Source organism: Falco naumanni, chromosome 5 (genome assembly GCF_017639655.2).
Source record: "Falco naumanni isolate bFalNau1 chromosome 5, bFalNau1.pat, whole genome shotgun sequence".
NCBI classification, from domain to species: domain Eukaryota; kingdom Metazoa; phylum Chordata; class Aves; order Falconiformes; family Falconidae; genus Falco; species Falco naumanni.
The window spans coordinates 11120503-11143008 of NC_054058.1; the positions used below are offsets into that span (position 1 = coordinate 11120503).

Consider the following 22506-nt stretch of genomic DNA (forward strand, 5'->3'; position numbering starts at 1 on the left):
CAGCTGTGGAACAGCTCTATACAGATGTGGTATTGATGCAGCCTGTTCTGAACTGCGAGTTCAGCAAGATGGACAGCAAGTAGCCATCTCCTTTAACAACTTAAGGGATGCAAAGTGACCATAGGTTTAAAATATTTTGTTTTATTAAATGTTTAAAATAACATAAACATCATATTAACAATTTTATGGCTGAGGTTCTCATAATTTGTGACTTTACCATTTTATATGATTCGAGAGCTCAAAAGATTACATCTTAACATTAGAAACTTTGTAATTAAGATTTGTAACAGTAAGTTGTCTTGTAGCTAACAAGAGAATAGAAATAGCAGATAGAGCCGTATAAACGTTGGAGAGTGGAAGAGTACAGATTTTACTATAAACTGGGGTCTGCTGAGATTATGTAAAGACAAGAAACTTTTTATAAGTAGTTTTCATGTTAATCTGAACAAACCAACTCAATTCATAGTTGACTTTCAAGCAATAGAGAAAAGTGGGATAGTACATCTTTAAATTATTCCCCAAATACCTATTTTTTTTTTTTTTAATTCTCTTAAATTAGTCTGTACCACCTTCATACTGATATTTAGCACCATGTAATGGGATGTTCACCATTTAACTTCTGGGGAATGTACAGAATGTTATTTACTCTGCACTAGAATAAAGGGTCCAATCGTAATATAAGTTCATCCTTGCTTTCTGCGGCAGAACATCAACGCTGGAAAAGCAACAGCATGCTTTCAACCATGAAGCTGTAGCTTATTTACAAACAGAAGAATGCCCCCCTCCCTCTTTTCCCAGTTGCTTATTCATGAGGATGATTTGAGTAATAGTACTACAGGTTAGGTTTCCTTTACAATGGAAACTAGGGTAGGTTTTAATCACTTCATCTTAAACTGAATTGGAACAGTGCATACCAAACAAGTACAGCCTGGCATTTCAATATGAGCTCTACTACTTTTACCATCTCTGTATGTTGTATGAGAAGGCTGGTGCTGAAAGATGTAACTATATACACAGGAATATATAATAATGTTTTCTTAGAAAATGTAAAATAACAAATTTCTTCAGGAGGTGGGTAATGGGCCAACAACCTGTAATATACCAGTATGTCTGTTAGCCCCTGCTGCCTCTACCAAGAAAGAATTGTATTTTCTTAACAAAGTTGTTGGGATAGAGGGTGGAGGGGTAAGAAATTTTTTTTTTTTTTTTTGGTAACAGACATGCTGGAGATAAACAGCTTTGGTAGTCAGTCAAAAGGCAGTTTAAACTCAGATTAACTTTAGGGATTTGTGGATGTTGGGGTTTTTTTTTTTTTTGTTATCACAATTTAATTTTTAAAAAGCTACTTCTTAATTGCAAGCTTATGCCCATTGCTCTTTAACAGTGAAATGATATTCAGTGCATCATTGCTTTTGCACAGCAGTTCACAGCTATAGCCTACAGACTAGTGTATATGCACAGTATTAACAAAACATTAGTACATTGGGCTCAGCAGTGGTCCATGTTATTTCTGTAGCAGCACTGCAGGCTTCTGACACCGTGAAGGGGCAGATACACTGCAAGTTCATAGGGTACAAATAATCCCATTATACTGTCTTGTGGCAGGTATTTTCTTTTGTGGTGGTGCAGAAGGGCTGCCAGTATTGTTCTCTATGCTGCCTGTTGGTAGCTGGGGGAAGGATTCATTATGTGCTATTACGAGACCAAACTGACAACAAAACGCTGATGGCACTCTTCCCCCACTCCTTGGGAGGCAGAGTCCTCCGAGTTTGGCAGCTCATACTTCTCTGGTCCCTTGAGCCCCCTTTGCTTCGTTGAGCTGGATGCTCTGGGCCTAGCAATGCTTCTGCTGCCCATCAGCAGAGGCTGCAGGAACGCACCTCCTTCTCCTCTGTCCTCCCCACAGCCCCCTGACCATGCTGCCTCTGTAGGGGGAAAAAACCCAACCTCGAGTCCTGTTTTAACCTTTACAGGTATTAAAAGCTCTAGCCTTCAGCCATGAGTAACACCCACTCCTGAGCTGCTCACGTTGATTTGTGCATGGTCACCACAGGGCCTCCACTTCAAATTAATAACAACACTATTTGGCTTTTCTTTTTGTCAAAAGCTTGTTGAGTATACGTGAAAGAGCAAGAGAGAGAATAGGGAAGAAAAGACATGGCTGTCACTCAGTGTCTCTTTTAGATATTTTCCCCAAGGCTTGGGGTTTTTCAGAGCACATACAAATACACTGAGGAGCACACAGTAAAATATCAAAGATAAAGTCACTGTCTGAGGTGAGAACAAGTACTTATGCCAGGTCCAGCTGTCCGTGATGACAGTCCCGACTGGCAACCAAAGGCCATGGCCACGTGTCAGTCTCTGCATTGAGGTTTTTCTGAAATATTTCTGTGGTTCAGACAATCACCTGAAAACACCTCAAGCCACAAGAAAATGGATTAGAGATTCAAGTTCTGCTGCATGTTATGTCTGTGTTAAGAAAAGCTTGATCCCTGCCCAGGCAAGGCCAGAGCTCTGGAGCCAGCTGCTGGCAATGCCACGTGGGCTATGAAAGGTCTCCAGAAGGGCTTACACCATCTGCAACGGCTATGGTTTGACAACATCCCAAGCAGTTCTTGCTGCTTTTTCAGGGCTGCATAGTAGCTTTGCTGTGGCTGTTACCTTCAGCAGAATGTTGAACAGTTTTAAAACGCAATACCACCATTGTTCTGAGTGAAACCCTGAAGCATCTTTTTTTGCATGTGCAGAAAACAGGTCTGGATATGCTCAGGTGAGCAAAGATGTATCTCAGACTTGTTGGGACAATATAGCCTGTGCAAATAGCTGTGAATGCCTACAGGCATAGGCGAGGAATGCATGGCATGACTAGCATTGGGGAAGGCAGGACACTTTACTCATAGTAGACCTAGCTGATGTAGACCAGACATCGTAGGTGTAACAGGTCTGCAGTGTTTGACTTTTCTGTGAGACTCAAGTTTTTGTCTGTCATGTGCACAGCATAAGACTTATGATCCCCTTGGCTGTTGCTTCTCATTGTACATAAGGCAGGCACTTAAAAAGACTTTTAGGGTATGAGTTGAAACTCTTTCCTCGTTTTTTAATGGAAGTTTGTTTCAAAATAATCTGCAGTGTTGTTTTTTCTTATGTAGCCTTTCCTATGAGAAGACTGGAAGCTGGCTGATGACCTGATTATGTACTTGGGGGAATGCAGTCTTCCTAGAGGAATCCGTACAGCAACCTGCCTCACCCTGCCAAGGTAGCCACAGTCTTTGCATCAACAAGTTAGCAAAGCGTAATGCAGCTAACCTTCACCACATACACTGCTATGGAAGCACTATACATGAAAGGTCTGGTCCCCGGTACCCGAACCTGGAGCTCCTAGTTTCCCAGGCAGCAACACCTTGCTAATGTGCAATGCACAGCATGCACTGCCAGCTGTCTGAAGTTGGAAAACGCATAGCTAACAACCAGCACAGTTTCATTTTGAAAGTACGTTTTCAAGGCAAGAGCTTAAAAATTTTGCATCTTTGCAAACTGGGTGCTTGACCTAATTAAGCATAGATCAGAAGTAGTGTGTGACAAACACAGGAGCCTTTGCTAGGGAATGCCAGAGCCCTGCTGTTGTGGACACCATGTTTCTGGTCGGGTTCTGTTGCAGACATCCTTTGGCAATTGCTTGAATCTAGACCTCTGGGGCATACAGGGCAAGATTAATTCCTTGCACCTTTAGAAATACTTCTGAACTAGCTTGGAGGCCTAAGATATAAATATACTGTCATCATAACTCGCTTTTGCATTCACTGCCAAAAACAAGTATACTTTTTGAAGAATGTCAGCTTTGTAAATACTCTGCTATTCTTGGCTCTCAAAAGAGCAACTGTGTCATTTTTTTTTTTCCCATGTAGCATTACTTTTCCAGACAGCTAGGATGATACAAGACTAGAGCAATTGGATGCTGCATTGTTTCAAAAACTAGCTGCTTTTAAGCCTGGTAACCGTAAAGTGCTTATTCAGTGTTATCTGAATAAAAAATATTCCAATATTAGACGTAACTTTAAAAGTCTGATAGCATGATAAAATTGTTGCTGTTGCACTGAGGCCGTTGTTGCACCAGCTACTTTGAAGAAGGTTCTCTTTCCCCCAATGGCATTCATACTTCACTAGGTGAAACAAGTATCTCCAATAGCCATAAGCGTTTGGAAGGTCCTTGGGTTCCTTTCTAAACAACAATGTAGGACAAAACGCATTGCCTTCACAGTGCATGACTGTTGTTATACAGAAGTCATAGAATCATAGAATTGCTTAGGTTGGAAAAGACCTTTAAGATCATTGAGTCCAACCGTTAACCTATTCTCAGCAAAAACAAATCTCAGACTTTTTAAATTCCTAATGACAGGAGTGGCAGCAGAACTGGCCCAATGCGTTCCTCCATACATATCTTTACACTTTCTTTGCCAGTGGAAGTGATCAACTGCAAAGTGATGTAGCTGTAATGAAAGCGTGAAGGACAGCATCGGGCTGTTTTTGAGCTACAGGGAGAGAGGTTTTCTGCAGACAAATCCAAGGGGGAAAAAGACCTTGGAAACAACAAAGAGTTTCTGAATTCTTCTTCAATCTTTTAAGAAGCCTTCTCTTCATTCTCAGATTAAATACAGCATTTTTCAAGCAAAAAAAAAATTCCAAGCAAATGTGATAAATGCAAGAACAGGGCTTTTTAATAGATTGCAACCTTAACCACAGAGAGAAAAAAAAACCTCTCCATAAGAAAGCAGCTTGTGAGTGGGTAGAGTTAACACAGGTACATGAATTCTATGTCTGTCTTCAGTTATGGCTTGAAAGTATCAGTCCTCAGTAGCAGTATAAGACAGGATCTGAAAACTGTTCAGTGTGCTCACTGGCCCAGTGTAACTGGTTGTTTTGTCCCTCTAAGTTTTGAAAAACTGAAAATGTGAAATCATGTTTTTTAATAAGGTACCATTTCACTGAATGAGAATGAAGGAACAGCCTCTTTAGGAAGACCTTTTACAGGTTAATTTCCTTAATTTCCTTGGCTGGGTCTTCTCTGATGGCATCCTTTTTTGTCCAAGGTTGTATGCTTTAAATTTGCCTCTTTTGAGGAAGAGGCTGGGATTAAGATAGCCTAGGTAGTACGTGGGAAGACCATGACTTTGGTTAATCCTTACTCTTGCACATGAGACTCTAGATGAATGGTTCCAGCTTGACCTGTTCCTAAAGCTTCAGTTATGGCTTTAAAAATTGGCCTGGTCCTATGGAAGAAAGACCACCATGTATTAAAGCATTAGGTAAAACTAAAAAGGTGAACATAACAGTGCACAGTAAATGCAGGCTGCTGTTGGAGGGAGTGGGTTTTTCTGCTACTTTCAGACCCCGATGCCCACAGTTGCTGATTAGGAGGAGATGGAGGTCCTTCTGGAAGAGGCTGGCTGCTCTGATGGATGGCTTCAGTGCCTGAGGGTGCTGGATGCCCTGAAGTAGGAAAGGAACTTGTAGCAGAGGCTCACCACAAAGTACCAGATGTTTCGAGCCATCTGTGACCTTGCAATGAAAATGCGCCAGATGATCACAAGGAGGGTGGTGTTGAATGCGTATCGGATGTTCCTCAGCCTGAGAAAGAGAAAGAGGCGTCTTGGGGAGGAAGACGAAAACAACAAAAGGCTTACCAGCCTGCTTCATTTGCTACAGGTAATTTTGTAATAAATTCTGCTTACCAGTGGCCCTTGGGCTTTTTGCCATTTCTATTTGAGTGAAAATCCTGTGCATAAGATGTCCCTACTGTCTTGCAAAAGCTACGTTGAAGTCAGAGTATAGCAAATAATTAATGGGATAGGTGGAATACCTGTATTGCAAATCTCTCTTGTTCTGTTCTGGTTTGAAATGAGAGCACACAGAAGTCATACTGAGAGTTTTTTCTTTATGATAGTCTAGTTCCAATACTTTCTGTTCTGTTTGGGTGTGTTGGCTATTTTTTACTTTGCAGGATTGGTACCAGGCTAGAGGACCTTTGCAGCAGCTGATGAATAGTGTTCTCCTATTTGGGTGAAACCTTGCCTTTAATGACAATTGTCAAAAATGGTCTTCACTTTTGCAGTACTGCAGCACCGGGGTTTTGGAGGGCGGGGGGAGATGGAGTTTGCACCATATATTTAAATGGTATTAATGGAACTTTAAGATGCTAATCGTTCTGTCCTCTTTCTCTCAAGCAAAAGTTTCTGCAGTTCTCAGTTTCTCAGTGTCCAAGGGACGAAAACTTTGTACCTAATGTCCCCAGGACTGGTTTAATTTTTGTAAGAGTCTGCCTGTTTGGACTATGAGGCAGTTATGAGCCTGTTACAGAGGTTCTTATAAATCCTTTAAAATGACCCATGAATAAAGAACTTGTTTAGGATTCCTTGCTATGGCAACAGCTTCTAGCTTCTAGCATTTAAAGTACACAAGACTGGTTTTCTTAAAGGAAACAACCAGTTTCTTACTCCAAGAGAGCTGCTACTTCTCCTTTTGTCTCCACTTCTCAGTAACAGGGCTGGAGAAGAAGAGCATAATTTTAACTGAATAGAAGGATAATCTCAAATGGCTCACTGAGACTCTCTTAAACTGTCACCAGGGATTAAATGCATAAGCTCTCCACTGATTTTGAAGAATTTTTGCCCATTACCCCCAAGGAATTAGAAACTTTGTCTTTAAAATGAAATATGAAATCATAGAAATGCTTAAAGCTTTTATGCAATATCTTCGAATTACTAAAAACTTCTAGGAACATCACCAAATCTAACCCCGACCCTTATTTTGTTATTGTAATTCTGAATGATCAAGGTCATCTGTATCCACGTATTCCTCTTATGAACTGTAATTTTGTTACTTGGTCACCTGCTGGGAAGGTGTAATAACTACCTCTAATTGTTAGTGTCATCAAAAGCCCTCCTTTTCTTATGGGGTGGAAAAATGAAGTACTGACAGTCCTCTGCCGTAAGAAACAAATTATGATATGTTTATGTCCACATTATTCAACAGTAATTACTGCAAGGTAACTAGAATAATTTTCCGCAAAAGCTGTTCAAGGTAGCCACGAGCTCTTGTCGCTGAGTATGACTTACTTTCGTAAGTGCTGCTTTGCTGCTGGAATGCCAGCCATATCCTCATTTAGCAAGTACTTCTTAGCACCTAGGCAGTAGCTTTCAATGTATTCTGACCAGTGCAGCTGACGAACATCAAAGTTGTATAACTGGGATTTAAAGACAAAGAGCAGAAGTTATTTTCAGGATTCAAACCAAATTTACTTTAAGCATCAATTCTTTATTGACCTCCATTCCTGTCTCTGAAGTTCTTAAAGCCACCAAGTTTCCAAGAAGATGTGGGCACTAACAGACTATATTTCACAGCTGTCAATTAATGTCTTACCCAGCTGGGAATCTGGGAAAAGCAGGCAGAAATGTAGTGCTAGCTGGCAGAAAATAAAGGTAAGTTTGTCTTGCAGGTGGCAATTTTTGCATAAATACACGTATTTGCACACATACGTACGCACACACAGTTGTGGAAGAAAAATGACATTCCACTCAGGTGAATGGATTCATATGAAAACCTCCATGCAGTTTTCGATGTGTCACTAGAATTATATGTAAATAAATGAACTGGACATTGAGTCAACGCGTGCCTCTACATCAGTACTACTCTCTGCTTGGATGCCTTCTCTCATGGCAGCTAGACCAACAGAAGTCCAAGAAATGGGTTACTGTTGTGTTTGGCATAAAAAAAATATCTAATTTTAGAGCTAATTACCGCAGTTAGTTTCAGATGCTTGTACTGGAAAAACTGTTAGCAAGCTCTCAGGCGGTTGTCTGTCTATTTGAGCAAAGAAAGGATTTGTAAAGAGGAAGAGGTTTTGTTGTCAAGATTTATTTTTTTTAAATGAATGAGCGAAGTGAATGGTATTTTTTATTTACAGGGCCTTAATGGGAAGATACTCAGAAAAATACCTTCCTTTAACTGCCGTGCCCATCCAGGCCATTGGATGTGGTCTAAGTGCTTTGGTATCAGACCAGCAATAGCTTGGGCAGAGAGGGGTTAGCTAACTCGGTCTAACACAGGGGGTTGGCTACTGTGCAGATTCCAGCGTCTGTCAGATATGTATAGCCAAGTGTGCTGCCCACAAACTGTCTAGCTTGAGCACTGCTCCCGGCGCGGCCCCACTGGATGCAGTGCATCTCACAAAGTTCTCATAAGCAGCTTGGTAAGCTTGAAACTCTGTCTAGCTTGCACTCAGGCCTTGATGCTGTAATTTTTTATATGCCTCAGAACTAGCTCCTATCATACTATTTAGGTTCCCTCTGCATCTGCTGTAGTCAGAGCTCTGCCACTGCCCTTACAAGTTAGAATTTGCTGCATGCACTCCCTCTGCAGACTAGGGAATAAAACTCCTGATTCTGCTACTGGGAGTCTGTGCAAGAATTTTATGATGTGACTGAGGCCAATTTGATGTGAACACCTGTGTCTCTTTGCAAGGAGATACTGACCAAAGGTGCATTCAGGCTTGTCACAAGTCTACTTTTTGTATTCATTCAGTTTTTCAGTTGCAATCCCATTCCTAAGGAGTACTTCAAACTTATAAAGACTACAACATATCTTTGGGGACCTGAATAAACCAGGAACTTTTATTATATTGTTCAGTGAAAGACACTATGTGTTAACTAAATTTCCCTGTGCAGTGCCCGTTAAAACCAATGGATGAAAATGTCAAATTTCCATCTAGATCACCCACCACAGCTGCCACGTTAACTGGAAAGAATTCAGTGATTGACCTGACAAAGAGCAACACACCTCAGGAGAAAACATTCTCCTGTAATAAATGGAAGGTTTCTGAGAAGTGATTTAATAAAACAAGGAGGAAATAAGTTATTACAGGTTAAATTCAATTCCAGTCATCTGAATGTCATGTGATACACCAAAAATAATTGCTGCAGATGAACAGAACTGGAGATTAGTAATCCATATTCAGGACATACCTTTTTATCCTCTGTGTTAAGGTGACTCATTAACATATTCATATTATCTGAAGACCAGTCCCAGGACTGAGTGGAGAAATACTGCAGGAGCAGCATAGACTTGTGTAGTCGATTGATAATCTTCATCATTCTGCAAAACAGGAGGATTGTCAGAGGTGGAAAGGAATTCTGACCTTATGCAAAACCTGTTGATTTGCTCTGTAGGTGTTTTCACCAAGCCAGATGAATAGGCATTGCAATTCCTCATCAGCACTGCAAAGGTACAGAACCTGCTCAGCAAGTCTAACTGCTCCAGCGGAGGTCTCCAGTTAACCAGCTTCTATTAGTGGCCTAAACGTGGATGCAAATATGCATTTCCCAGGGCAGAACTGATGCCTAACTTACTGGTCTGAACCAAACAAGGGTTGGAGGCCATATCTACATCATGTACCATGTACGAGGTGAAGAGCCCATTGGAACTAGTAGTGAGCCTGCACAGCACACTGCAGACCCACAAAGGTATATTGCTTGCTTCCTGATGTGGAGACCTCTCTTTCTACCTGTCTCCTGCTTTCAGCTGGGATTGAGTTATTTTTTCTTTCTAGTAGCTGGTACAGCACTGTTTTGGATTTAGTATGAGAATAATGTTGGTAACACACTGATGTTTTGCTGTTGCTGAGCAGTGCGTACTCCAAGTCAGGGACTTTTCAGCTTCCCACGCTCTGCCAGTGAGCAGGTGCACAAGAAGCCGGGAGGGAGCAGAGCCGGGACAGCTGACCTGAACTAGCCAAGGGGATATTCCATACCACAGAATGTCATGCTCAGTGTATAGACTGGGGGGAGCTGACTGGAAGGGGCCAGTCGCTGGTCGGGGACTGGCTGGGCCATCGGTCAGTGGGTGGTGAGCAACTGTATTGTGCATCACTTGCTTTTCTGGGGTTTTATTCCTCTCTCTTTTTACGTTTTGTTATTTTTATTATTAACATAATCACTATTATTTTATGTTATATTGTTATTATTATCATCATCATTATATGTTTTATTAAACTGTTCTTACCTCAGCTCATGGGTTTTAACTTTTTTTCCAGTTTTCTTCCCCATCTCACCAGGGCGGGGAGTGACCGAGCGGCTGTGTGGTACTTAGTTACTGGCTGGGGTTAAACCGCAACACTACCACACAAGTTCTCTACTGTTCTCAAGCCCGAGTTGGCTCCCAAAGCAAAGCTTTGATTTTTGGAGCTACCTCCAGTACAGAGGTGACTGCATCTGCAGCATGGACAAGCTCTGAAGTAAGTTGCTCATCTTTGGTTTTTCAGATAGAATCATAGAATGCTTTGGGCAGGGACATTAAAGACCAGCTAGTTCCAACTCCCCTGCAGGGACACCTTCCACTAGACCAGGTTGCTCAAAGCCCCATCCAGCCTGGCTTTGACCACTTCCAGGGACTAGGGCACCCATAACCTCTCTGGGCAACCTGCTCCAGTGTATCACCACCCTCAGAGTAACAAATGTCTTCCTAATATTTAATCTAAATCTACCCTCTTCCAGTTTTAAAACTGTTTACCCACTACCCACGTCCCCCACCCCCCCCATTACTACACTCTGTGATAAAGAGTCCCTCCCCATCTTTCCTGTAGGCCCTCTTTAAGTACCAGGTCACTATATGGTCTCCCTGGAGCCTTCGCCAAGCTAAACAACCCCAACTCTCTCAACCTGTCCTGACAGGAGAAGTGCTCCAGCCCCTGATCATCTTCATTGTCCTCCTCTGGACCTGCTTGAACAGGTCCACGTCTGTCTTATGTTGGAGGCCCCAGAGCTGAACCCACTCCAGGTGGGCCCTCACCAAAACAGAGTAGAGGGGGAGGCTCGCCTCCCTCCACCTGCTGGCCATGCTTCTGTTGATGCATCCCAGATGTTGTTGGCTTTCTGGGCTGCGAGCGCACATTGCCAGTTTGGGTGATTACCCTGACCCAAGTGCAGGACCTTACACTTGGCCTTATTGAACTTCATGAGGTTCGCATGGACCCACCTCTCTGGCCTGTCAAGGTCCCTCCCTCTGGACAGCATCCCTTCCCTCTAGAATATCAACCACACCACATAACTTGGTGGCATGCTTTTTGTATCTCTGGGCTTCTTTGATCTCTCTTTCTCAAAAAAAATTGTTTTCTCAGCCATTTCTCTCCCTGTATAATACAGTGGCTGTTTGGAGTGGGTTGTGTGTCCTTCCTTATCCAGGAAGGGTCTCATAGCATGCACTCCTGGTGGATGACCTTGAAAATCAGCCAAGTCCATAAGCTTTGGTTTTGGGTGGATGGGGAGCTGTTTGAATGTCTTCCTGGAGTGTGAGTGTCCCAGTAAAGATGAAAGCTGCTTCAGGGGCACAGCTACTGTAACGGTGACTTTGGTAATGTAGGTTCACATCTCTCATCTGCCTTGGCCTTTTTTTGTTACTCATTTTTGTATATAAAAGGGATGCCTACCTTGCAGGATTATTTTACAATTGTCCCAATGGTCAGGAGTACAAAAGGCCTGCGGGAGGCAGTTGTTTTAAAGTGTGATGTACAGTGTTCAGTCCATTTTGAGAGAACACCATGTTCTCTCAGACTAGATAAGGGCAAGAGAAAGCACTAAAAGGCTGATTTCTGTGGAAAACAGAGCTATTTTCATGAGAAATTTTGAGCTGCCCAGAGGGTAACACAGTTGCTGTGACAAATAAAAGGCAGCAGTCTGGGGAAGAATGGTGCCAGGCTGGCCTCTCCCCCTGCAGATGTGACTGCCACGACATAAGCACTAAGCATAGCAGAAAAAGACACAATGAGTACATCAGTTCAGAGGAGAACTGCACAGCTTACCCAAAGCGAATTGAAAAAGCACTAAAACCTTACACAGGCACTCCTACTCAGAATTAAAGTGGTTTTCATTTTAGAAGCAAAGCATACCATCAGATTAAGGGAACCTTTATTCTGAATAATTATGTGCACATTGATTGAATGCAGTTTATCTAAACGACTTTAAAATTGCTTCAGATTAATCTCCCTGATTGTGCCTGTGTAGGCAAGTCCTACGGGTCAAAGCTTTGCAAGTATTTTAGTACTTTCTAGGAACTTGGGAAACAACGTATATGGCTAGATTGCAAAGATCTGAAGTTGCCCCTCAAACTGGCTTCCCCAAAGCCATCAGTATCTTTAAAGCACTTAAGGCTAATGGAATCTGTCAGAAAAAAATGATAAGAGAATCAACTGTGTGTCCCTACTTATGTTCTGAAAATAGACTATCCACGTTGCCTCCTGTCAATGTAGGCAGAATAAGCTCTGACTGTAGATCTACCCAAAGCAACGTATTTGGGTGGCTAAAAGTATGGGTCAAATAGAGAAGTGAAGCATCTGAAGGGCCATGTATGAAAACTGTGTTTCATGTTAACTGACTGAGCTCAAATGTTATGACCACATTCAAAATATTGACAGCTTTGGATGAAGGAGTGGTCTACTGAAAAACATCAACTGAGTAGGAATGTGCTTTTCTGCAGATTTCTTATAGAAAATCTTATTCTCCGCTATGGAGGAACTGACAGGAAGAAATCAAGTATTAGCTGTCATTGATAGCCTGATTAATTACCTTTCAGAAATGTATCTTGTTTTCTAGAAAACTCTTTACAGCAATGCTTTATTTGCTCCCATACTGAGCCTTGCATGCGCAGATTCTCAGGTGTGACAGATTGCCCCAGGAGACTACTAATGGTAGAAACCACATTATTTTCTAAGTCATGGATGGATGTGCAGCAATAACAGTAAGCCGTTTAGGGCAATTTTGCTAGACATCTGGCAATTTACTGAAATGATCTAACACTTAAAGTTAACTTCTCAGGAGAGGCATTATAGGAAAGGCTAAAGCTGAAGGAGAGGACTCTTGTACCTAACCTTTGGTAAACAGGGTACTGCATGCGGTTACTACAGGAGGAACTACAACCAAGGTCCTCTGAACTACTCTGCAATTCAAATTATGGAAGGTCATAGGCTGGTCCTGAATAAACAGTAGATTTGCAAAACCATAACCAGCTCCCAGATAGCCTATTCTATATGATAACCCATCCCCTTATGATGAGCTGAGTATGGATACAGTAGAGAACTGAAGTTTGGGTCTTGGTCCTGGCAAAGAACTTTCTCCTTTCTGCTTGCAAACCTGGCACAGGGTCATGGAGACAATTCAAGAAACTGCCATGAAGATGGCTCGTACTTCTATAGAGGGAGTGATAAATAGGAAGAAAGTTAAGCCTAGGTGCTTTCTCTGAAGAAGAGGGAAAAATTAAAGGGAAATATTAAAGCAGGTTCATTGACACATTCAACTTTTTTTTTCATTTGATGTGGCCTTAGACCACAGATGTCTTATAGGTAGCGGTGAAGAAAAGAATGAATGAGCTGCTACTATGCTTTCTACCACACTGCAGCAGTACCTGGACGAGCTTATGTAGCATGTAAAAAGAAAAGGGGAATTATAAGAAAAAAAAGATAAAAGACTTGGTGAGCTCGCAAGTTCATTGCTGAGCCATGTTCGCTCAGGTTGCAAATCTTAAAGTTCAGAAGAAGATATCTTTCTCAGCATGAGTTCATGCTGAGCTCTATTTGAAGTTTAAGTACAGTATTACAGCCAATGTCCATTTGGCTATTTATGCCAATCAACTTTATGAAAACAAATGTCAATAGTAATGGCAACGCCAAGACCTAACTGCTGCTTATTTCAACAGTTAGCAGATTCCAAACTGTTCTTGCTCATACTCAGTTTACTTCTATTTCTAGAGTAATTCTTGCTTCCTGGATAACTGGAAGTTTTTTTATGGACCAATCCTCCTGTGTAGCAGAATGTCAGAGAGAAATCAGAGTAACACATCGCCAGGGATTTCCCTGCAAACAGCTGAAGCCAGCTTTCTAACTAGCAGAAGAGCACAGAACAGCTGGTATTAACACAGTGCTGTCATACCGTTCCTGTGTTGCACAATAAATTCTCCTCTGTGGTGGCAGGGAGTAAAGGAGGATGTTGGCCAAGTTAAGTTACTTACACCAGCATCCATTCCACCCGCACGGGACATGCGTGCTGCCTGTTCCTCCTAGCCACGACATTGCCAAAGCTCAAATATACTAATTGCAATGATAAACTGCCCTTGTAAATACAATTCAGGATTTATTCACACTGAGAAACAACTGCTTCCTAGATTTCAGGGTGCTGAGCCAGTGCTGCCAAATGATAATAATGCATCTGATTTATGGGGAAAAAAAATTATTAGCTGGAGTGTTCTAAACCTTGCAGGTTTCAAGTCCTTATGCAAGCTCACGACAGATAGAGGCAACCACATCAGAAAGTTGCAATAGCAGAACTCTTGCTATACAGAGGACAGCGTAACTACCACTACCAGTCCTCCTCTTCTGTCTTGGGAACCTCTGAGGTGTATAAAGTTGAATTTAAAGGATGTGCTGTTTCCCAGGTACTGGAAACGGTGGGAACCTTAGACTACACTTAGCTACAGCCGTGCGGTTCCTTTTCTTTTTTGGCAATTTCCTCCAGATGAGGAGATGGGAAAAAGACCAGGGACTCCAGGCTGAGGCAGCCAGGTCTCAGAACTTGTTAGAGGTCTGCTCTCCATGACAGTGGCAGATGTGCAGGAGGCTGAAAGCATGTGTCTTCTTACCTGGGCTTTCTCCCCGTGAGCCTCATGTACAGGTCGTAGAGGATGGCCGGTGCCTTGTGACTGACAGTTATCCAGTACTGATTTATCAAGTAGCTGGAAGTCAAATGAGTGTTGGGTGTTCGGAAGGCCTGCTCCAGTGGGTTCCTTTTAAATGTGGACATAACATACTGCTCTGTAAAGGAACAGGCATTTAACTTAAAGTCAGGCACTTAATTTCAGTTGAGTTGGGCAAAACCATACCAACGTGCTGCAGTAAAGCCCAAGTTACAGTGCTTAATATGTTCAACCTAGAGTTCTGCGAACTATGTAACCACCGGTTGGAATCATCTCATGATCCCTTCTGGCATTAAAATCGATTGCCATCTATTGCCTATTAGAAACACAATCCGACTCTAGACTTCATAGTGGCACACAAAAACTTCCTTATCAAAACACCAAAACGTAACGGAGGAACAACAGGCAGTGGAAGCCTGAAACACTTCAAAATAAGGAACCGCAGTTTTGCTTTCACCTGCAGTGTATGCAAAAGAAATTGATAAGTGCTAATATATCTTCAGATCACTGAAGGCAAACTTTTATCCACTAGCATAAAACAAAAATGGCATTTCTAGTTTCTCATTAAATTTTCAAAAGGGCTGATGTCAATATTAGTCTGAGTCAGGGACAGGTTGCTAGCACTCACAGGATGCTGCTTCCAGAAAGACTTCGTTATATCCTTTCAAACCACATCTGACCCACAACACCAAATACCTCAGCCTGTTTTCCGAGGAGCTCTGGATGCACTAAAGCAGCAAATTGCCATGCATTAACTTGAAAACTAATGGTAGGACCGTAATCTTTCATTCCCTTTGAATGTTAAGGCACAAAATAGGTTTGGTCTGATTCTGAGCTCTTGCTGGAACTGTGCCACAGAAGTGGCATCTAGACATGCATATCTGGGGCATTTGCATACTGCAGAGGCTTAATAGAAATGCAGTAGTTGAATATAAGGCTATCATCCTAGGGACTGAAAAACAGATGGTGCTCCTATTTCTGAGCACCAGTGAGCTCAACAAAGAAGAGTATGTGGGCTTTCTTTACTTTTTTAAAAATGAATTTGAGAGTTATGACATCTATCTGTGTTCATATTATAGTTTACTTTCTAAGCTTATGTTACAAATAGAAAATCAGATGAGAATTTGCAAGTCACAAGAAACATCCAGATCATCCTCAGATAAGCAGATTCCAATCATAATATTCAGACAGTTACTGTCATGTATCTGTGGTCGGCTCATTACTGCACTTCAAGTAGTGACTTTTGCTGTACTCATTCTAAGTAACAGCAGTTAGAGGACACTTGTTAGCCACTTAGCTGCTAAGTTTAGACAACAAAGAATTTTACAAAATACAATTTAGTTTTAGTGCAAGTTCATTGTTGTTTTTGTGTCCCATATGCTGCAAATGTAGTGGCTGATAAACAGCTCCCCTGAAACTCATCTTGCATCTGAATAGCTGGAACTGACTGCCATCCTTTCTGTTTCACGTGGCCACACTGCAATGATGTGGTTATCTTGTGGTTGTCTTGTGGGCTGCGGTATGGAAATCTTATCCTTTGCAGCACGCTCTCTCAAAATGGCAAGGATTAGCAAAAAACCTCCTATTTAGTCTTTCCCCTGTAGTTGTGCCTGGCAGGGAGGGCTTGCTGGAGCAGTTTCAGTGAAGATTTGGAAAGGTGTTTACTCCTGGCAGTGGAGTGGCGATAGGCAGTTTGGGATGGGCTAACTGAGAAGGAAGCTGCTGTCCTGACCCAGCTCTTGGCACAGTTTGTGTCTAGGCAGTGCGTGAGGAGTTTCTTTCATCTGTGTTAGCAGCGTGGCCGTTTACTACAGTTACACTTTGACAAAGTCACAGCTGACTTAAATACAAATAGATCTGCTTCCAGGTTGGAGAGGGCTGTATATCTGTGCCCATTCAAGTAGCTCATGAATCAGGAGAGCAATCCCATGAACTCTGCTGCTTCTCCCCTTAAGGAAGTTTCTCCAACAGGCACTTTAAATCCCAGTTTATTTACAAACTCTAATCTGCTTATCAATATTTAAGTTCATTTAGTTTCATTTGGTCACTTCATTTCCTAATGGAAACCTATCAGTGTAACTGGGAACCACTGATATTTTGGCATTGTGATAGTTTTGATATTGTCTACAGCAAATATTTATAGCTCTGTTTACTCAAATCATGATGTTAATATATGCAAATCTAGTTTTCAGCTGTAAATTGGTTGAGAAGGTTTCGTTTTGGAAACATGTTAAAGACATTACTGCCTTTCTTTTCGCTTTGCATTTTTGGCATCTTTGGCCAGGATAGCAAGAAAGAACTGATCAGTAAGTGGAAAATGCAGACCACTGGGTGTACACCAGATTCACACAAATCAGCAGCACCCTTATCATCTTGGTTACTTCAGGCTTGTAGCAGAGAATGCAGCTGTAGTAAAGGAGCGACAGTATTATGCTGTGATACTACTTGGTGTGAGAAGCACATATGTCAAGAGCAGGTATCTGCTGAAAACTTAAGAAAAATTCTGAAAGTCAGGAATGACAGTGGTTTTGTTCTAGAATGCAAATAAAAAGGCAATGAGACCAACTTGACTTACTGGAAGGACATCAGGAAAACACCAGTGTTGCGTAATTTGGGACTGGTATGGAATGGAATTTGGAATGCTACGGGCATTTTCTTTACGAACCTGACTTGCACCGACTCAGCTCAACTGCTCTGTCTTCTAATTTCTGGGAAGTGTTCAACTTCACAAGCATAGCAAATCTCCTACGCTCCAACAGTTTGTTTTGGAGGGAGAGAGAAAGAATCAGACAGACAGACGGGTCAGGCCAGCAGAAAACCCCAAACCACAGACATCACCTCTAGGAGCTACTGAACCAATTTAGCAGGTGGGTGGTCTTGCCCCTGCACAAAAACACAGCAGCAAATTCTACAACCCAAAGGCAGATTTAGAAGAGGGAGAATCAGACAGTAGTCTCACCTAGGCAGACTGTCAAGGATAAGTTTAAATTAAGTTTTCCCACACTGGACACTGTTTTAAAGCCTGCTTTAAGGTTCAGTTTTGAGCAGAAATTGCAAAATGTACTTCACAAAGTCAGACGAGTACTTACATTGCAGCAAAGCAAAATACGCTGCTTCAGATTAATACTCAGTTGTCTGACCACAGAAAAAAGCAAGGAAAATAACAAGAAAATAAGAAAAAATCTCAGGGCATAGCATTATTTGGAAAAGAAAGAAGTCAGTTAACGTTCCTTTTAACACTAGAGGTTTGTCTGTATCTGGAGATCTGTAGAATAAACTGGTTTGCAATGGACGTTTAAACATGAGTTTTTAAGCAGACATATTTTTCAAATAATTATCTTCTCGATCTCTTTCACCTCCCTCCAAACTCATCACCTTTGTACTCAAAATGTCCCCATCTCAGTCATTTCTGTTCCCTACCCAGGGCATCCTCAGCCCACTTCAGTCTCAATTTCGCTGTTCAATTTTTCTCTCCTTTCCTCCTGCAGAATCCCTACTCTGCTGTCTTTCCCTGTCATTGCTACAGAATGACTACAGAAGATTTTAGAATTACATGTATTTACCAAATAGAAATTGCTAGGAGACTGAATTGAGAATTCAAACTGGATGGCTGCAGTCGTAACATCCTAATGCGATAAAACCTTCCCAAACGAATTTCTTAAATCATGCAAAAAAATATGCAAAATTTTGCTCTTTGGTACTCTATCCTAATTCTCTGTGGCCTGCTGCTCTCAGGAAAACTGTGGGTACATGTGGTAGAAAGAGGTCCACAGTGTCACCCAAGGAGAAAATTTTGCCTTCAGTTCCATCACACAGCTCAACTGCTTATGCAAGCTGCTGCTGCACCCGGGTGATTTCATTGCTAAATCCACTGCTATAAGCGAAGTAACAGAATAAAATCAATTACAATGCATTAATACATTGCTGTTTCCATCAGTAAAGTTACACTGAAAATGAGTTAAGAAAGGCAGACCTCAGGCAGTAGTACTATGGTGGCTGTTGCCTGAAGTAGCAGCCTGTGAAGAGCTTTGCATTTACTCCTGTGAAAAAGCCACAGAAGATCTGTGACTAAACACAACATTATCTCTCCCACCAAAAAAAAGCCAGGAACTTGGTGTGACGTTCTCACTGCTCAGCCGATTGCTGAAACGTCTTCCCTGCTCGATCACTGATCAATATCATGGTTAGGACATTAATAGGATTTTCAGACAAGCTTTGTTCTGAACATGCAGTTATGGTCTGATTCTCTACTGACTTACAGTTTGCCACTTAAATAATGCAAAGACAAGTGTAAAGCAAAGGCTGTTTAGAAGTTAGAAGTCCATGCACGCACTGACTGTATGCAGTATTTTACAGTATACACCTGAGCAGAGTTCTGCTGCTTGGCTTCAACATGTTTTCCACTGTAAAGGTGTCAGGATTTGTCTCCTTTTCTTTCACCTCTGCCTTGCCTCAGAAGCACATCCACTTGAAGAAAAGTCAGCCACAAAAATAATTTGAATTTTTCTGCTGACAAAATTCATGATCAAAAGGGAAACTGTTCTTGAAGCGCACCCGTCATTTCAAGGTTTGCCTTCTCAAGTCTACACCAATTATTTCTGTTCAGAATTTTCTGCACAGAAAGAGGAAGAAATGCTACTTTGCTTCCATAATATACTAGTTTTGATTTACTATCAAGGTTCTCCAAGTGATTTCAAAGCACAAAAGCAACCTCAAACCCAGCAACTCCAGCAGCCAGAAAAGGAAGATGTTGTGTTAGGGCTACACAGAGCATCTTCTCATAGAATTAAGGGTCTGGTTCTTGATTCCTTTTCCCACCAGCACAACACCTCAGTGCAGCACTTTGCTGGGTTGTTCTGTGATTACACCCACAACGAAAAGCGAATCGATGCTTTCCTGCGCTGAACGCCCAGCGCCAGGAACTTTGCCCACAGGACCTCACTGACTGCAGCTGGGTCTCCCACATGCAGTTTGAATGGCAGATGCTGAATGCCACCTAAATACAGGAAACCACCACTTCAAAGCCTGGCTGGGGAATGCTATTGACGTTTGACACGTTCTAGATTTAAATTAGAACTTACCCATTTCTCCCCAGAAGAAAGGGTTGATTCCGCCTGTTGTGCAGTTGTACACCAACAGGTTTTTTGGTCTGGAAAAGAGAAATTATTATTATTATTTTAAGGTTTGAAGAAAAGCATCGAAGGCTTTATTAATGGAGCATGAAATCTAACAGCCCAAGAAACAGTAACATCAGCTCATTTAAAGAAATGCAGAAAAGTGCATTTTTCATAAATATGAAAATACAGTATAAACGACAATTTTTTTATACCATTCAGTCAGATTCTGGAAAGCGTATGTGATTTCAGAAAAATCATATATCACTTATAAAAAATAAAAATAATAAGGAAAGCATGCATACTGACACATTTCTGGGTTTTTTAAAAATAGTTTATCTGAATATATTGTAAATAATAGGCCCAAGGCAACCTCAGGGACACACTGTGTATTTTACAGTCATTTACTTAAAGGATATGATTTGTGCTACTTTCAAACTCCATTTGTTAGGGTGGTGATTACGAATCCATTTCAACAAAATTCTCATTTTAATACCAAATAAAGTTTGATGTTATTTGGGTGTGGAACTTAACGTAGATCATACTGCTTTTCATTTCTTCCTTTGATATAAGGCAAGAATTAGTCAAACAGCTTTTTCGATCCCAGCAGCCTGCCTTGCCAAGGGTGCAAGTGATGCCATCAGCACAGCATTTTTCTTACAGTACATCTGGAGCCATCTGCCAAAATGCTAAAAGTGAGATCTGGCCTCGAACAGGGGCTGGCAGCGTGGCTGGAGGATACAGCACCTCAGTGCTTCTAGGGTGCACGTGGTGCTCAGAGCCGGAGCCACCGGAGGAGGCTGCCCATGAGGAACCTCTCTTTTACAAACTCCTGTGACTGAAGAGACTGGGAGACAGAACCCCTAAACCTGCGACAGAAAATCTCACACAGCAAAACTTGAAAATGGCATTTGGATAGTGAACAGTTTTAATGGTGCTTTTTGTAATAATGCTTTGAATTCATGGCATTTGGCTGTATACTGTCATTATTACTAATTCCTAGCAGACTTCTAGGGATGGTTAGGACTGAAAGACATGTGTCGAGCTCTGAATCCATAATCTCCTGTAACCGAATTGCTGAGTGCAAGTCTGATAGAGTGTTGAACATAGAAACGCCCAGTAGTGCTTAATGTGGGAAACTGCGTTATGCAGATCAATACAGCAACTCACTACAGACTAAATCTGCAATGTGTACCCATACCAAAACCTCACGTAGTGCTGAGCTACGCCCATGGCCTGATGGAAAGCGCACTGACGTGAAAGTGCAGGCTTCCACTTGCTCCATGGGTCAGGCCCATTAAACACCAAGGAAGAGGATTTCTCTGTTTTCCCAGCTTCTAGTGAAGAGTCTCTCCTTGTTGTCGTTTTTTTTTTTCTTTTTTTTTTTTTTTTCCCATTCTCCACCTTCCAGCTGAGTTGATCGCCTTGGTAGTGTAGGGTTTTGTACAGCTTCTATGCTATGTAATGAAAATTGCAGTTCTCTGCTAAGTTTTAGAATCTGATTTCTGTGGGTAATGTCAGCTGCCCTGAAGGACACTGACTTTCTTATTAGATGATTTGGAAAAAAAAAAATCATAAACCACACATGATGTTCTTCAGGACAGCACCTAAATCCAAAATTCTCTCAGAGAAATCAAATTTACAGAAGGCTCAGGCTCTTGGTTTTTGTATACAGATTGCTGATCTTGGGGTTGTGCCCAGCTAGACAAAGCTTTAAATCAAGTTCCTCGGTTGCTCCTTTAGCCTAATAATTATTTGTGTGGGAACCAGACTAAAGCTATGTATCTTTTGCCAATGAAAAGTTAGAAAACATGGCCCTTCTCCCACCGCGGCCAGAGCTGGGAATTCTACCTGTGGGCTGATATACTGCTCATCAACATGTGCTCTTCTCCTTTTCCAGCTTTATGGACAGGCCATAGCCCTCTTCATCTGGAGGCTCTCAGAGGTATGTGGGTAAGGGGAAGCTGTATCTATTTTTCCCAGCCTGTGCTGCTGTGTCTGATGCTGATGGAGGGGGAAAAAAAGATGAGAAAAATAAATCTGAAGAGCTGGCGAGCTGCCTTTTAAGAATCCCTGTATTTAGGGTACTGTACACAGCTCTTCCCTACTCTCAGCTCAGAGGGCTTATTCTATCTTTTCCATGTAAAATATTTCTGCCTTTTATTTGCCTGGTATTGATTTCTCAGAATGACATACACCTCCAGAATAATTCATGTGGATTACACTCTACCGCTTCCCACCTAACGATTAAAGATCAGAGCTAGAGGTTCACAGGGAAAGGTCTTAAATCCTTAATGTCACTTATACATACCCTTCTCCACAATGCAAAGAATAGGTTTTAGATCCTCTCCCCATCATATGAGCCCATAATATATTTATATTGTGCAGCATTTTCCAAGGAAAACAGGCAGAGCATTTTCACCAAGAAAACCCTGGAAGACACTGGAAAAATGACTTAATGCAGCTGCCTGAGAAAGGAGGCCTGAAAAGTAGCTGCTGCAAAGCCACAGTAAAGCTCTTGTCCTTCAGAAAAGTCACTTCTGAGAGACAGACTTGTCAGCTGAGCCTATGTTGTACTGAGAAACAGATCTCACCTGCAGCTTTGGAGATTTCCTAACTCTAAACCCCTGCCTTTATTGCTTCTGCTGTGCTCTTAGCCCTT

The 22506-nt window shown here is 41.8% G+C and overlaps 1 protein-coding gene across 3 annotated transcripts in view; it reads right to left on the bottom strand.

Annotated features, from left to right (window-relative positions):
• Positions 1-505: 505 nt before the first annotated feature.
• FAR2 (fatty acyl-CoA reductase 2) overlaps positions 506-22506 on the bottom strand; it is a 149132-nt gene continuing 127131 nt past the window's right edge. For all 3 annotated transcript variants that reach the window (XM_040596664.1, XM_040596662.1, XM_040596663.1), the window contains exons 8-12: positions 19812-19879; positions 14677-14848; positions 9018-9147; positions 7113-7240; positions 506-5625 (exon numbers count right to left, since the gene is read on the bottom strand). In XM_040596664.1, coding sequence (XP_040452598.1) covers positions 5463-5625; positions 7113-7240; positions 9018-9147; positions 14677-14848; positions 19812-19879 — 661 coding nt within the window. In that variant the 3' untranslated portion in view covers positions 506-5462. The remainder of the gene's footprint in view (positions 5626-7112; positions 7241-9017; positions 9148-14676; positions 14849-19811; positions 19880-22506) is intronic.